The sequence below is a fragment of the Euleptes europaea genome, chromosome 2 (assembly GCF_029931775.1).
Source record: "Euleptes europaea isolate rEulEur1 chromosome 2, rEulEur1.hap1, whole genome shotgun sequence".
Classification (NCBI taxonomy): domain Eukaryota; kingdom Metazoa; phylum Chordata; class Lepidosauria; order Squamata; family Sphaerodactylidae; genus Euleptes; species Euleptes europaea.
In genome coordinates this window covers 16,800,155-16,815,349 of record NC_079313.1, presented here as the reverse complement: position 1 = coordinate 16,815,349, position 15,195 = coordinate 16,800,155, and the positions used below count along the sequence as shown (strand labels likewise).

The 15,195-nt window shown below is 48.6% G+C and overlaps 1 protein-coding gene across 1 annotated transcript in view; it reads left to right on the top strand.

Moving 5' to 3' along the window:
• Nucleotides 1–15,195, top strand: part of PDE4DIP (phosphodiesterase 4D interacting protein) — a 139,766-nt gene that overhangs the window by 28,118 nt on the left and 96,453 nt on the right. Inside the window, exons 7-11 of the mRNA XM_056844684.1 lie at nucleotides 5,151–5,270; nucleotides 5,900–6,019; nucleotides 6,394–6,486; nucleotides 9,251–9,469; nucleotides 11,783–11,941. Coding sequence (XP_056700662.1) covers nucleotides 5,151–5,270; nucleotides 5,900–6,019; nucleotides 6,394–6,486; nucleotides 9,251–9,469; nucleotides 11,783–11,941 — 711 coding nt within the window. The remainder of the gene's footprint in view (nucleotides 1–5,150; nucleotides 5,271–5,899; nucleotides 6,020–6,393; nucleotides 6,487–9,250; nucleotides 9,470–11,782; nucleotides 11,942–15,195) is intronic.

The window sequence follows — 15,195 nt, the reverse complement described above, 5'->3', positions numbered from 1 at the left end:
CGCTGGAGCGGCTGCGCAGGCTGCTGCGGGAGAAGGAGCGCCTCAAGGCCTGCCTGGCCGGACTCTACCGCGCCCACAACGCCGGCGAAGCGGGAGAGGGAGGCGCAGGAGACGCCGCCGGAGGCCGCCCGCCCGAGGCCGGCTACGCCGCGCTGCTGCGGCAAGACTTGGCCTACTGGGGCCTGGAGTGCTGGACGGGCGCCGAGGAGGCCCCCGCGTGCCCCCCGGGGGACGGCGGCCGGCGCCGCTGCCGGGGCTGCTGGGCGCTCCGCGTGGCCGACGCCGACTACGAGGCCGTCTGCAAGATCCCCCGCAAAGTGGCCCGCGGCGGGGGCGCCTCGGCCCGCTGGTCGCCCGGCCTCTGCCCCGACGACTCGCCGCCCGCCGGGGGCAGCCCGGCCGGCGCGGGGACCCCGGGCTCCTCCGTGGAGTCCCTCGGCCCGGCGTGCGGCGGGTGCGAGTCCTGCGCGCCCGGGAGCCGCCTGGACGTGGCCCTGAGCCTGGTGCGGGCCTTCGACCCCAAGCCGGTGCGCAGCCCCCCCGGGAGCAGGCTGCCCGTCCCCGTCAGGGCGGGGGGCTCCCTGGGCCACGAGCAGCCCGCCCACGGAGGCGCCTCGCCGGGCAAGGACGCCGCCGCCTTCGCCTTCCCCTCGGAGGGGGCGGAGCTGCAGGAGCTGTGGGAAAGCCTTTGCGAGGATTATATGCCGCTTCGAGCCAAGGTAGAGGAGCGCTTGGGACGCCTCTCTGCCGCCTCGAGGGCTTTGAGCCGGCCTTGGGCTGGAGGTTTCTGAGCGGTGCACCGTTTTGGCAGCTATTCTGGAGTTATTTGCGTGGCTATTTATGCCCTGCTCTTCTCGGCGGGGGCCCAAAGCTTTTGACGGCATCATTGTGCTTCCCCCCCCCCTCCGCCCCACTTCTGATCCTGTCTTGGTTTCCACTCCTTTCCCCGTGTCTGAAAGCTTAAAACAGGAGCCAGCGCGGTGTAGTCCTTGAGAGCTGCATTTGGAGCGGTGGAGTCAGATCTGGAGAGCCGGGTTTGATTCCCCCGCTCGTCCACATGAGCGGCGGAGGCTAATCGGGTGAACTGGGTAGGTTTCCCCCACTCCTGCGCATGAAGCCAGCTGGGTGACCTTGGGCGAGTCACAGGTGTCTCCAACTCAGCCCCACCTAAGAGATTGTAAGCCGGTTTGAATCTCCTTAAAAGGTAGAGAAAGGCGGCATACAAAAACCAACTCCTCTTATTTTGTGTAATTTTTGATCATTTAAGCGATTAAGGATTTGGCAGTAGTTGCCGTTCCTTACTGGTTGGCATTCCAAATTACCATGCGTATGTTGTATTTCATCATGGATGACTGTGACCTTGCTAGGTTTTGAAAACCCACTAAAGTGCAATTTCCCTGCCACGTTTGACGAAGAGTGCTACTGTCAGTTTTAATTCAGAAATATCCATATCAGCCTAATTGCATTTAGATTAGTTGGGTAAGTGTAGTCCAATATTCATCCAGTCTGAAGGAATAAAATGCTAGACTGTTGTTTTAGCAACTGTAGTACCATCGAGTAAAGGCGACGGAATTTTCTGTTGAGTTGGTTTTATTGATTTCACCACCACCGACACATACACACACTGTGTTGAGAAAGCTAAAAAATACTCCATGGAGAACAAAGACGGAAGCCTCCCATTCAGAGCAGAGCATTGCTCATTTCTGCTTTCATTTACGCCATTGCTAGGAAAGACACAAAACCTGGTCCAGAGATCTAATGGTATGGAATTAAAAGAGACGGTACTAGGGTTGCCAGCTCCAGGTTGGGAAACACCTGGAGATTTTGGATGCGGAGCCTGAGGAGGGCAGAGTTTGGAGAGGGGAGGGACTTCAATGCCATAGAGTCCAACTGCCAATGCAGCCGTTTTCTCCAGCCATTTTCTCTCTGTCAACTGGAGATCAGTTGTAATAGCAGGAGATCACCAGCCACCATCTGGAGGCTGGCAACCCTAGACAGTAGGGGGTGGGCCAAGCAGTGGTGCGTTGATTTTAATTCTCTGTCGGATTATGACTTGCACAGATTAACTTGGAGTAAGAGAGGTGCAACTGGAGTCACTCCCCATTTCAGATGTGATTTAATTTGTAAATAGTGATGTGTCAGCTTCTTGGGCCCGATTGAGAATGGTAGCGTGGACTCTGTTCAGATCAGGCTCAGATTAACTTGTTAAACGTGCGCCCAGTTGTGAGCAGGTCTCTTTATGTTGCCTACTGTCTGAGGTCCCTTTTGCAGCCTTTCTCCAGAAAAGGTTTGTTTTAAGGTTATTGTAAACCTAGGTCTTTTTATGTGTAGCTGTTTCCCCCACCGTCACCCTCTGATGTCTTCAGGTCTTTGTTTGGATTATGCATGCTGTTAACAACTGTCAGAGTTTGCCTCACTCTCCCCCTGCGTTTCCTCGTGTTTTGCCTGCGTTTTCAAATTCGAGATAAAACGTCTTTTAAAACGCGGGCGAAATGCAGGGAAACACAAGGAGAGAGCGAGGCGACCTCTGACGGTTGGGATCAGCATGCTTAATCAACACAAAGACCCAAAGTGCATAATCAACACAAAGACCCAAAGTCGTTGGAGGGGTTACAGCGAGTGAAACAGCCATGCATAAAAGACCAGAGGCTACAGTGCAAATCAATTCCTTACAGAGAAGGTTCGGTGCAGTATGCAGGAGAGAACCTTTCACTCTTGAGTAGTATCTTGGTTCTCAGCTATGACATGTAAATACACTAATTGATGGGACTAGAGCTAACAAGTCATGGCGGTTAGCATAAGAAGCTAGGGTTGAATGTAAGAGGAACTTGATTGGCTGGCTGTGTCTCCTGTTTAAAAGCACAGTTGTTGATAGTAAATTGTGGAACTCGCTTCCACAGGATGTGGTGATGGAAGGCTTTAAAAGGGTGGATAAATTCATGGAGGACAGGGCTATCAATGGATGCTAATCATGATGGTGTAGTGGTTAGGAGCGGCGGACTCTAATCTGGAGTACAGGGTGTGATTACCCACTCCTCCTCATGAGCGGCTGACTCTAATGTGGAGAACCGTGTTTGATTCCCCCCTCCTCCACATGAACGGCGGACTGTAATCTGGAGAACCAGATTGGATTCCCCACTCCTCCACATGCAGCCTGCTGGGTGACTTTGGGCTAGTCACAGTTCTCTCAGAACTCTCTCAGCCTCACCTTCTTCACCGGGAGCTTGTTGTGTGTGTGTGTGTGTGTGGAGGATGAATTTGTAAGCTGCTTTGAGACTCCTTTTGGTAGAGAAAAGTGGGGTATAAAAACCAACCCTTCTTCCCTCCAGTACCAGAATTAGTATGCTTCTTTATATCAGTTGCTGGGGAGCACGGGCAGGAGGATGTTAGTGCAGTCATCCTGCTTGTGGTCTTCCTAGAGGCAGCTGGTTGGCCCCTGTGTGGACAGAATGCTGGACTTGATGGGGCCTTTGGTCTGATCCAGCAGGGCTCTTTTTATATTCTTAGGATGTTTGGTATAATAGTTCACCTGCATTGGTTAGCAGTTTCTCAACCACAACCTGTGAACCTGCCACCATCTGGAAAACCTTGTCAAACTACATCCGTGCCATCTGTCCTGATGGGGAACGGTTGCAGGATAATTTGCACCTCAGAAATCAAGGGCATTGTGACGTGTGTCAGCACGGCACTGTTTAAGTTGTGCTGATTCCTGGACAGTGAGTCCAGCCGACAGAGGTCAGTTCCCCTGGAGAAAATGGCTGCTTTAGCAATTGGACTCCATGGCAGTGAAGCCCCCGTCCAAACCCCGCCTTTTTCAGGCTCTGCCCCAAAAACCTCCCATTGGTGGCGAAGAGGGACCTGGCAACCCTAGGCATTGGTGACAAGGTGGATAAAAATTAATGATTTTTTTTTTAGAAGTTTGGATTTTTAAAAATTTAAATCAGATTTTTTTATTTAAATCAAATTTTTTAAAAGTAAAATGCTTTTTGAGGAAAAATCTATCTAAAGATATTTTCTGTTTAAGATACATTATAGTCCAAGGTTATTCATCATGAAATAAGGATTAGTTTTAAATTATGTAGCTTGAGGCTATAATGCAATGTTTAAACATGCAATGTTGAAAGTTTTTACTAAATAAATTCCATTAATCGACTTGACGGCACTTTCCAAACACACACAATTGATTCACAATTGAATCTTTCTGTAGGTTTCTGTAAGATTATTTTGGGCAATTTTTCTGTCTAGAAGTTGTTATCACAGATGTTTGGTTTTGCAGTTTTCAAAACTGTGAATATGTGTCTGCAGAGATAACAATCCTCTTCTTCCCATATTATAAACATATAAAATAAACATACAGAATTGAGAAAAATACCTTAATCCCATTGTTCCTTTGAAAATCTATGTAAACAGGATCAACCCCTTACCCCTTAACTGCTAAGTTTCAAGAAGTTCAGTGAATATAAGATTGTTTGGAGTGGAATAGATCTGCTCAAGGAGCTAAGTGTGAGGAGAGCGAGGCAAGCAGCAAAAATGAAAGTGAAACCTTTTGAGCAAAATACTCCATAAGTCTTGGGATCTTAGTGTGCATAGCCTGAGGTTTATCACACTATTCTCTGCCTGGAGGGAAAAAAACCTATAATGGCAGCAGGCCATAAAAGTGTAGAAAACCATTATTTAAATCTAGTCTTACTGACTAGTGATTTAAATTGGGATTTAAATCATGATTTAAATCGATTTGATTTAAATAAGATCCACCCTGGTTGTCAATAAGGAAATTATATGCCAAATGCTACTGAATTTATTTTGAATAAAATATCAAGGACAGGGTTAGACAGCCCTCTTGGGAAGTTGAGAAGGTGTGGGAGGAGAGAGAAAGAGTGGAAGTGAGTTTTCATAGAATGAAGAAATTTGAAAATTTTCAGCCTTTGAGAGCTGGAGAAGTATCCGAGTAGAAAATGTCAAAGAGCGATGATGGAATGTGTGAAATGACCAGGTAGTTTGGAAGCAGGTGGTCCTTAAATTAGCCTCCTCCTCTGAGCTGTATCCATTCATTCACCAGCACCCCCCCCCATCCATTAGACTACACTTTCTGAATAGTAACATCAGAAGACAACACAAATACGTCTTGCTTTCTCCCGTTTTCTCTTTAGAATTCGTGGGAGGATCAACAACAACTCGCTTGGTATGACTGTTCACCAGGCAAGCAAGCATTTGAATTAAATAACGCTGAATTGCTGGAAAAAATCCGCCACTTCGATGCTAACAATAAGGTACTTTTTTGAGGGGGAGGATGTCAGGGATCTGCTTTAAATGGGTTTTGGGGAAGTATGTGTAAAGCCAGCACATGGCGAGCCAGCAGGATTGGGTCCACTTGTGCCATCCTCTGGGCCTGTCTTATGGCAGTAATGGTTATAACATCTGGAAGATGACCGGCAAAGGCTCTGCAAGCTCTTTAGAAAGTTCTTTGAGCACTCTTAGGTGCATACCGTCTGGCCTGGGGGATTTGTACTCCTCCAATGCAGCCAGGTGCTTCTCAACTACCTTTCTGCCCATGTCAACCAGCAGCCCGGGCGCTGTGCCTTGCCCAGTACCATCTCTAGATGAGCCTGTTCTCCAGAGAAAAAACGGAGGCAAAATAGGCATTCAGCCTTTCTGCGTTCTCTCTGTCCACTGTCAGAGTTTCAACATTTTTACCCAACAGTGGGCCTATTGCCTCTTTTTTCTTGCATTTGAGGTCATGCTGTACCACTCCGAGGAGACTTGTTAGGGCAGTCAACCACGCTGTTGTCCATGTGACTGGTCTCCCCTTCCCTATGCAGTGATGAGACAAGTGATGCTTATTTCTTAGTTCAAAATTATCTCCCTTTGAGTAAACTGATGATTTTGTTGATGTATTCAGTTGCTGCAAGAGAAGCTGAACGATATGGATTTTGAACTGAAGTCTGTCCAGCAAACGTCCCAGAGACAAGATCACAAAATCCAGAATTTGAATGAGACTCTGAAAAGCAAAGAAACTGAGGTTTGGAATGTTGTTATATCTTTGCAGAGTAAATGGTGGTGGAAACATAGCTATCCTAGGTAGCATATGTAAAGGTACCTTTAGATCAGGAGTATCAAACTCAGTTGTTATGAGGGCCGGATATGATGTAAATTTCTCTTGGTCGGGCCAGGCCGTGCCTCGCCAGCCCAGGTCGAGAGTGGGGGGAGAGGGCTGGTTCATAAGCTGGATAAGAGCTCTCAAAAGGGCCGGATCCGGCCCCCGGGCCCTATGTTTGACACCCCTGCTTTAGAGAAAATACAGGTTTTTACCTTATGGTGAGCCTGCAGAAATGGAGCAAGTCTGTCAGTTGCTTCTGGTCTGTTTGTTAATCTCTTGATTGTTCAATCCTGTAGTCTGAAGAACTGTACCGTGTAATCGAAGGGCAGAATGAGACAATAACCAAACTACAAGATATGCTACATAGAAGCCAGGTTGGGCAATTGCAGGTATGGGTCTCTGGATCATTTCCCCCCCCCCTTCCTGATCCCAAAAGTTCAGTGCTTTTGTTGTTCAGAGTATTGCAAGCCGATTCACTCTAAAAACAATATGATCCAGAAAACAGCACAAGAAAATCCTCATTAGATTGCAAAAAATTTAAATCCCCCTCTCCTTAGTGACAGTTAGTGCAGATAAAAAGTTCTTGCAGTGCTCCTATAAGGTGCTAAGATTCTGGCTGTCCTTGGAGCAAGAATTGTGGGGCATCCCTTGGCTTCCTCTCTCTGCACTGAGTTTTACTGCTTCAGCATCCAAGTCTCTTAGGGTGCTTTCGCACATGCCGAATAATACACGTTCAATCTACTTTCAGTGCACTTTGTAGCTGGATTTTACTGTGTGAAACGGCGACATCCACTTGCAAAAGATTGTCAGAGGTCTTTTATGCATGGCTGTTTCCCTCGCTGTCACACCTCTCCCTCGCCGTCACACCTCTGACGGCCTTGGGTCTTTGTGTTGATTATTCATGCCGTTTCTGACCGTCAGAAGTCACCTCGCCCTCCCCCTGCATTTCCCCGTGTTTTGCCCACCTTTTCAAATTCAAGACAAAACAGGTCTCTGAAAATGCGGGCAAAACGCGGGGGAACGGAGGAGAGCGAGGCAACCTCTGATAGTCAGAAACGGCATGCATAATCAACACTTTCAAGGGGCCGGATCCAGCTGGTGACGGTGAGTGAAACAGCCATACATGAAAGACCAAAGTGCATTGAAAGTGGTTTGGAAGTGCATTATTCAGCATGTGCGAAAGCGTCCTAGTGATTACCATTAGCAGTTTAAATTCAGTTTTTGTTGGAAGATATTACAAGCACTGGAATGCCTTCTCCAAGCAGCTGTCTGGTTCTTCTGTGATGTTTTGCAGCTGCTGTTTAAAATAGGTTTGGAGAAGACAACGTTGGCAATGAAGAAGCAGCAGCGTAATTGCTTAATCCATTTCCTATTCTACACTTTTTCTCTGCACCTCTCCACCAGCTAACATGTAAAAAGCAGAACAATTTGTAGGCCGTCAGAAGGGTTGAGTAACTCTCCCTCCACCACTTCTTGCCTGCAAATGGCTTCCCCTTCCTCATTTTGCATATTTGTCAGAAGATATTGCTTTAGGAATCCTCTGCTGCAGAATACAGCCCTCGAGATTCTGCATGGCTCCAGTTTAGCCTCGAATGCGTAGACACAAGTGCAGACCTGTGAAAATTTGTGATAGTATAGAGGAGACATGGCAGAGGAAGCAAGTGGACCCTTTCCCCTTATACATCACCCCCATCCCAATATGAATAATTTAACCTGACAGACACTGATGTGGTACAGCCCTCTATGTTGGTGTTTGGTTTGATTTGGTACGATTCAAGCACGGCGTGGGTTCTAAGCCCTTGTATCCCCATTAAAGCCAGGAGCTGGGTCAGCACTCACACTGGTGGATGCCACCGTATAAGGAATGCTATTTGAGATCCGTCAGGTCAATAGTAAGGGCAGCTGTTGAGAATAGTTTAATTCTCTCTGCTGTTATCACCTGCCTTCATGGATAGGCTGCTGTCAATTTGAGGTCCACACCAGAGGGGCACCTAAGAGAATGGGAACGGCCTCTGAACGTGCCTGACCACATAGTTTTAAATGCCGCCGCTGCCAAAACTATTGCCTTTCCCATGACCAGTAAACTCAGTCTGACAGTGCATTCCTGAAAGGAATGCCTGCACCGGTCTTTGGAGGCAATGCGGCTGCATTTCATAGGGTTGCACGGGAGATACGGCACCTAAAAAGGTGGCGTATCTCGCCAAAATAAAAAAAGGGGCGTTCCCAGCCCAAAAGGGCTTTGGAGGCCGCCTAATGGAGGCTCCTCCCCCCACCCAGCGCCAGAACGCCCCACTCCTCCACATGAGCAGCAGAGGCTAATATGGTGAACTGAATTTTGTTTCCTCACTCGTACACATGAAGCCAGCTGTGTGAACTTGGGCTAGTCACACTCTCTCAGCTCCACCTACCTCACAGGGTGTCTGTTGGGAAGAGAAGGTGATTGTTAGCCAGTTTGAGTCTTCCTTAAGTGGCAGAGAAAGTCGGCATATAAAAACCAACTCTTCTTCTTCTTCCATAGCTTGGGTGTTTCCAAAATCTAACCCTGCAGCGGCTGGAACAGAATCTGCTTTTAATTTCATGAAAGAATGTAACCATTAATTCTGTGTATTATTGTGTAAGTTATCAACTATGAACAAGAGGACGAAAAAGAGTTGGTTTTTATATGCCGACTTTCTCTACCACTTAAGGGAGGCTCAAACCGGCTTACAACCACCTTCCCCTCCCCACAACAGACACCCTGTGAGTTGGTGGGGCTGAGAGAGCTCTAACAGAGCTGTAACTTGCCCAAGATCACCCATCTTGCTTCGTGTGTGGGAGTGGGGAAACAAATCCAGCTCACCAGATTAGCCTCCGCCACTCATGTGGAGGAGTGAGGAATCAAATCCAGTTCTCCAGATCAGACTCTACTGCTCCAAACCACCTCTCTTAACCACTATACCATGCTGGCTCATAATACTATGAATAAAGTATTAATTTTTCAGTCTACTGTCTATTATGTATTTATTTTAACTAATTTTATTCAGTAACATTTCTTAATCTAAATATAAGCATTATTAAACCAGATTAAGATTCTTAACACACATAGTCATAATATATGACTATATGACTGAATGTGCTTTGTTTTCGGTTTTTTTTTTTTTGGGGGGGGGCTAGGTCTCCGAGAGTTCTTCCTCGTCACAGCAGAAGCAGCAAATGGCTCTGCTCGAACTGCAGAACGCCCTTTCCCTCATTCAGCTGGAATTGCAGCAGATGGAAAGGGCTAAGCAGCAAAAGGATCGTCAGTTGGCTGAGGAGAAGAGAGCCACCCAGCTTCTAGAGACGTGGTCGCAAGAAGAGCAGCAGCAGAAAGAAGCAGCGTGGAAACACAACTGGGTACAGCACGATCGGGCTTCTGCTTCAGCAGTTACACAAACGGAAATGTCTGAGCCTGAAAGAAACTTGGGATATTTTCACTGTGTGTCAGTTTCCTCTGCCGGATGCCTGCAGCGCTTACGCGTATCATTCGGAGGTGCAGAAAATGAACATTTACTTTGGAAGCCGCTGCCACCTCACATAGAATCATAAAGTTGGAAGGGGGGCCATACAGGCCATCTAGTCCAACCCCCTGCTTAATGCAGGATCAGCCTAGAGCAGTGATGGCGAACCTTTTAGAGACCGAGTGCCCAAACTGCAACCCAAAACCCACTTATTTATTGCAAAGTGCCAACACGGCAATTTAACCTGAATACTGAGGTTTTAGTTTAGAAAAAACAACTTCCCTGGACTCCCAGCTGGGCAGCGGGGAATCCAGGGAAGGGGGCAGGGCCTTTGAACTGCTCCATGCTGCCTGCAAAAACTGCATTAGAACAAAAACTGCATTAGAACAAAAACTGCATTAGAACAAAAACTGCATTAGACCTAATATAGCTGGGAACCAGACATCCATAGTGGTACCTTCACATTCAGAGGCAGTCTACCAGTTGTGGGAGGGCTGCATTCTCCATTCTTGAGGAAGTCCTGGAGAGACCTAGCAGGCATTTGCTGGAATCAGGAAAGTTTTCAGGGAGGGACGGAGGGAGGAAAAGGAAAGGAAGGAAGAGCTTTCTGGCCAGGGAAGGAAGGGGGCTTCTGGGCTGGTGAGTAGGGCGGCAGCCACCTCGTGCGCCAAGGAAAGGGGGTTTTGGTGGGGAAGGGGGCTTCTGGGCCAGCATGAGAGGCAGCTGCAGCCTTGCAAGCTGAGGAAAGGGGCTTCTGGCGGCGGGGGGGGGGGAGAATGAGGCTTCTGGGCCAGCGCGCTACCACCTTGCGCGCCCAGGAAAGGGGTGTTGAAGGGAGAGGGGAAAGGGAGCTGCAGGGCAGCTGCCTTGCGACCCAGGAAAAGGGTTTTTGCCCATGGAAGGCACCGAGGGAGAAAGGGAAGGGGGCTGGAGGGCGGCTCGCGAGGCGGCAGCCGCCTCGTGCGCTCTGCAAAGGGTTTTTTGGCCGGGGAGGGGGGGAGGGAAAGGGAGAAGGGAGGTGGAGGACGACAGCCGCCTCGTGCGCCCTGCAAAAGGGTTTTTGGCTGGGGGAGGGAGAGGGAGAAGGGGGCTGGAAGACGGAGCCGCCTTGTGTGCCCTGCAAAGGGGTTTTTGGCTGGGGGAGGGAGAGGGAGAAGGGGGCTGGAGGGCGGCAGCTGCTTCGTGCGCCCACAAAGGGGTTTTTGGCCAGGGAGGGGGGGAGGGAGAGAAGGGGGCTGGAAGGCGGCAGCCGCCTCGTGTGCCCTGCAAAGGGGTTTTTGGCCAGGGAGGAGGAGGGAGAGAAGGGGGCTGGAGGGCGGCAGCCGCCTCGTGCGCTCTGCAAAGCGGTGTTTGGCTGGGGAGGAGGGGAGGGAAAGGGAGAAGGGGGCTGGAGGGCGGCAGCCGCCTCGTGCGCTCTGCAAAGGGGTTTTTGGCCGGGAAGGAGGGGAGGGAAAAGGAGAAGGGGGCTGGAGGGCGACAGCCGCCTCTTGCACCCCGCAAACGGGTTTTTGGCCGGGAAGGAGGGGAGGGAAAGGGAGAAGGGGGCTGGAGGGCGGCAGCTGCCTCGTGCGCTCTGCAAACGGGTTTTTGCCGGGGAAGGGGGGGAGAGGGGAAAGGCTGGGCGGCGGAGAGTCCAGGGAGGGGGGTGGGGTCTTTGAACTGCTCCGCGCTGCCTGCAGGCAGCGCAGAGCAGTTCAAAGCTGGCAGCGGGGAGGGCAGGGGCCCCGCCGCCCAGCTGAGCCGTGCATGCCAGCAGAGAGGGCGACGCGTGCCGGAGTCGGCACGCGTGCCATAGGTTCGCCAACACGGGCCTAGAGCATCCCTGACAAAGTGCTTGTCCAGCCTCTGCTTAAAGACTGCCAGTGAGGGGGAGTTCACCACCTCCCTAGGTAGCTGATTCCACTGTCGAACAACTCTTACTGTAAAAATATTCTTCCTAATATACAGCCGGCATCTTTCCTCCCACAATTTAAACCCATGATTGCGTGTCCTGTCCTCTGCTGCCAGCAGGAATAGCTCCCTACCCTCCTGTAAGTGACAGACGGTGCTATGGATGATACTGTTACTGCTAATAGTAAAGGCAGATCCATGTGCACAGATGGTGGTAGTGTGGTGAAGCTTGCCAGGGTTGGCTTTGATGGGTTTTTTAAAAAGTGGTTTCCCTATCCTCTGGGATCCCGGATCTGACCAGCTCATGTTGCTTCTGCAGGAGTTGCGGGCTACTCTTCAGCAGCTGCAAACGGAGCTACAGAATAAGAACTGGCAATGCTGGACTCTGGAGAGGGAGAAATGCTCAGCGATCAAAGGACAAGAGCAGAAAATCAAGCAATTGAACTACTGCCTGGCTTACAAAGAGCATCTTGTGCAGGTGGGGAGTTGGCATTCACGTTCTGGTTAGTGTCTGAAGTCTCACTCAGTGTTGTACATATATGAAGCTTTACTAAATCAGAGTTGCTCCATCAAGGTCAGTATTGTCTAGTCAGGCTGGCAGCAGCTCTCCAGGGTCTCAGGCTGAGGCCTTTCACATCGTCTGCTACCTAGAATCATAGAGTTGGAAGGGACCACCAGGGTCATCTAGTCCAACACCCTGCACAATGCAGGAAATTCACAACTACCTCCCCCCCACACACATCCCTAGTGACCCCTTCTCCATGCCCAGAAGATGGCCAAGTTGCCCTCCCTCTCATGATCTGCTTAAGGTCATAGAATCAGCATTGCTGACAGATGGCCATCTAGCCCCTTCTTAAAAACCTCCAGGGAAGTTGAGTGTACCACCTCCCAAGGAAGCCTGTTCCACTGAGGAACCGCTCAGTGTAATCTACTGTTCCACTGAGGAACTGCTTGTAAACTACTACATGGTGTAGTGATTAAGAGCGGAGGACTCTAATCTGGAGAACCGGGTTGATTTCCCAACTCCTCCACATGGAGCCTGCTGGGTGACTTTGGGCTAGTCACAGTTCTCTCAGCCTCACCTACCTCACAAGGTGCCTGTTGTGGGGAGAGGAAGGGAAGGAGATTGTGCGCCTGTTTGATTCTTCTTAAAAAGGTAGAGAAAATCAGCATATAAAAACCAACTCTTATGCTGAATCAGACAGTTGCTCCATCAAGGTCAGTATTGTCTACACAGACTGGCAGCAGCTCTCCAAGGTCTCAGGCAGAGGATCTTTCACATCACCTACTTGCTTGGTCCCTTTAACTGGAGATGCCGGGGGATTGAACCTGGGACCTTCTGCATGCCAAGCAGATTCTCTACCACTGAACCATAGACCCCCTCCTCTGTGTCCTGTTTTCATGAGAAGGGACCAAGAAAACCTGGAGCAGTTCTCAAGACAGCTAGCGTTCGTGTGGGAAGTGCAGTCAGTGCAAGGTTGTGAGGAAACTTTACTAGCTAAACTTGAGCAGTGGAGACTGTATGCATTCTAGCAGAGTCTCTTTGTGGGTCCTGTTTTTAGGTTGGAAGGCAAAATATTCTTCCTATTGATCTGTTTATGGGAGCAACCCTGTTATTCTACTCCATTTTTTCTGAGATGTAAAATTAATTTACAAACACGCAAGGAAATTGTATGCATACCTGCAACACCTTTTTTAAAAAAAACCTCAGGACAACTAAATAAAGTGCATCTCTAGAAAGCTATAAAACCCCAGAGGCCCTCCTGAACACTTTAAAGGTTGGCAGCCAAGAAGACTGTGCCCCCAGGCTCCCTTAAACTACTTTTCTGACTTAAAAGAACCTTGAGGCTACCACTCAAACTGACCTTAATAGTGAGGGAAAACACAGAGAGAGCCAGCGTGGTGTAGTGGTTAAGAGTAGTGGACTCTAATCTGGAGAACCGGGTTTGATTCTCTACTCCTCCACATGAGCAGTGAAGGCTACTCTGGTGAACTGGATTTGTTTCCCCACTCCTACACATGAAGCCTTGGAGGCCTTGGGGTAGTCACACTCTCTCAGCCCCACCTACCTCACAGGGTGTCTGTTGTGGGGAGGGAAAGGGAAGGCGATTGTAAGCCAGTTTGATTCTTCCTTAAGTGGTAGAGAAAGTCGGCATATAAAAACCAACTCTTCTTCTATCCCTATGGCTCAAATCTTCCAGAACTTTGTTCACAGGGAGTTGTACTTGAGCAATTGCCATAGTGCAGGCTGACTACATGCACACCCATCCCTTCTTGTGTAACGTTATGAAGCTGGGTATGCCCTGACTTGGATAGCCCAGGCTAGCCTGATCCAGTCAGATCTCAGAAGCTAAGCAGGGTCGGCCCTGGTTAGTATTTGGATGGGAGACCTCTGAGGAAGTCCAGGGTCGCTACGCAGAGGCAGGCAGTGGCAAACCACCTCTGTTAGTCTCTTGCCTTGAAAACTCTGTGGGTTGCCATAAGTCAGCTGTGACTTGACGGCAAAAAAAAATGGAGCTGGGGTGTCATAGTTTGGGGGGATTTTTTAAAACGAAAGGATTTTTTTCCTTCTTAATTACTGACCTGCTTTTTTAAAAGTACTGTATTAAAATTACATAGTACAGTCAATCACTGCAATATTTCTAGGTTCAAGGTAGCTACATTGCTACTGTATTTGTCTGAATTGCCAACATCTGACTAATGTAACTAAGTAATCTTAACATATACTTTCAAATGTTGACATACAGGTCATAGTGGGTGTTTTGGTCCTTGGTCCAAATTAGGATGCAATCAAGTATATTGCCTCTACACCATGTTGGCCTTAGTACAGTGCAGTTTCTGATTCCTTTTGCATAATATTCCTTCCGAGGAACTGAGGAGTGTTTACAAATGCATAAGATTTTGGAGCATCCTAACACAAGAGAGACATCTTTTAGTTCATGCTAACTTCTCATTTTTTGAAGTCTGTAAAACTCATACAAAACTTCAGGCTCAAACGACAAATCTTTCAGATGGCTGATTAGGAATCAACTGGAGTTCTATATTCATACGTTAAAGGGTACATTATTTACTGAGGGAATGAGATATAAATAGCCACGAGATCGGATTTCGCTACGGTTAGGACAGCAGCAGCTGCTCCTCTGCTTATATATTCGGAAGCAAAGCCCAACAGGTTGCCTCCAGACTAAATTTTCCAGTGGCAGAATGGAACTTTCCTGACTCCCCTCTCCTTCTGTCGACCACTGATCTCCATGACATGTTTTTCCTAGGGATAGGGAACCTTGAGAATAACATGAAGGGGTCTTCAGTGGAAAGGGGGAAATCAGTGGACATTGTCAATTTAGGCAGGTTCAAACCGACTGAGTTCAGTAGGGCTCGCTTCTAGTTCAATATTCATAGGACTGCAACTTTACTTTGTCTCTCTGTGTAAGTGTTGTCAAGTCTCTTCCAACTCATGGCAACCCTATGAATCAAAGTCCTCCAAAATGTCATATCTTTGACAGCCTTGCTTAGATCTTGCAAATTGAGGGCTGTGGCTTCCTTTATTGAGTCCATCCATTTCTTGTTGGGTCTTCCTCTTTTCCTGCTGCCCTCAATTTTTCTTAGCGTGATGGTCTTTTCTTTGTCTAGAGACTAACTAATGCACAATTTCTGTGCCTGTTTAATTACATTATAGGTTGTTGTATTATTGTTATGTATACAAGTTTCTTTGGTTTGTTATCTTCTGCATTT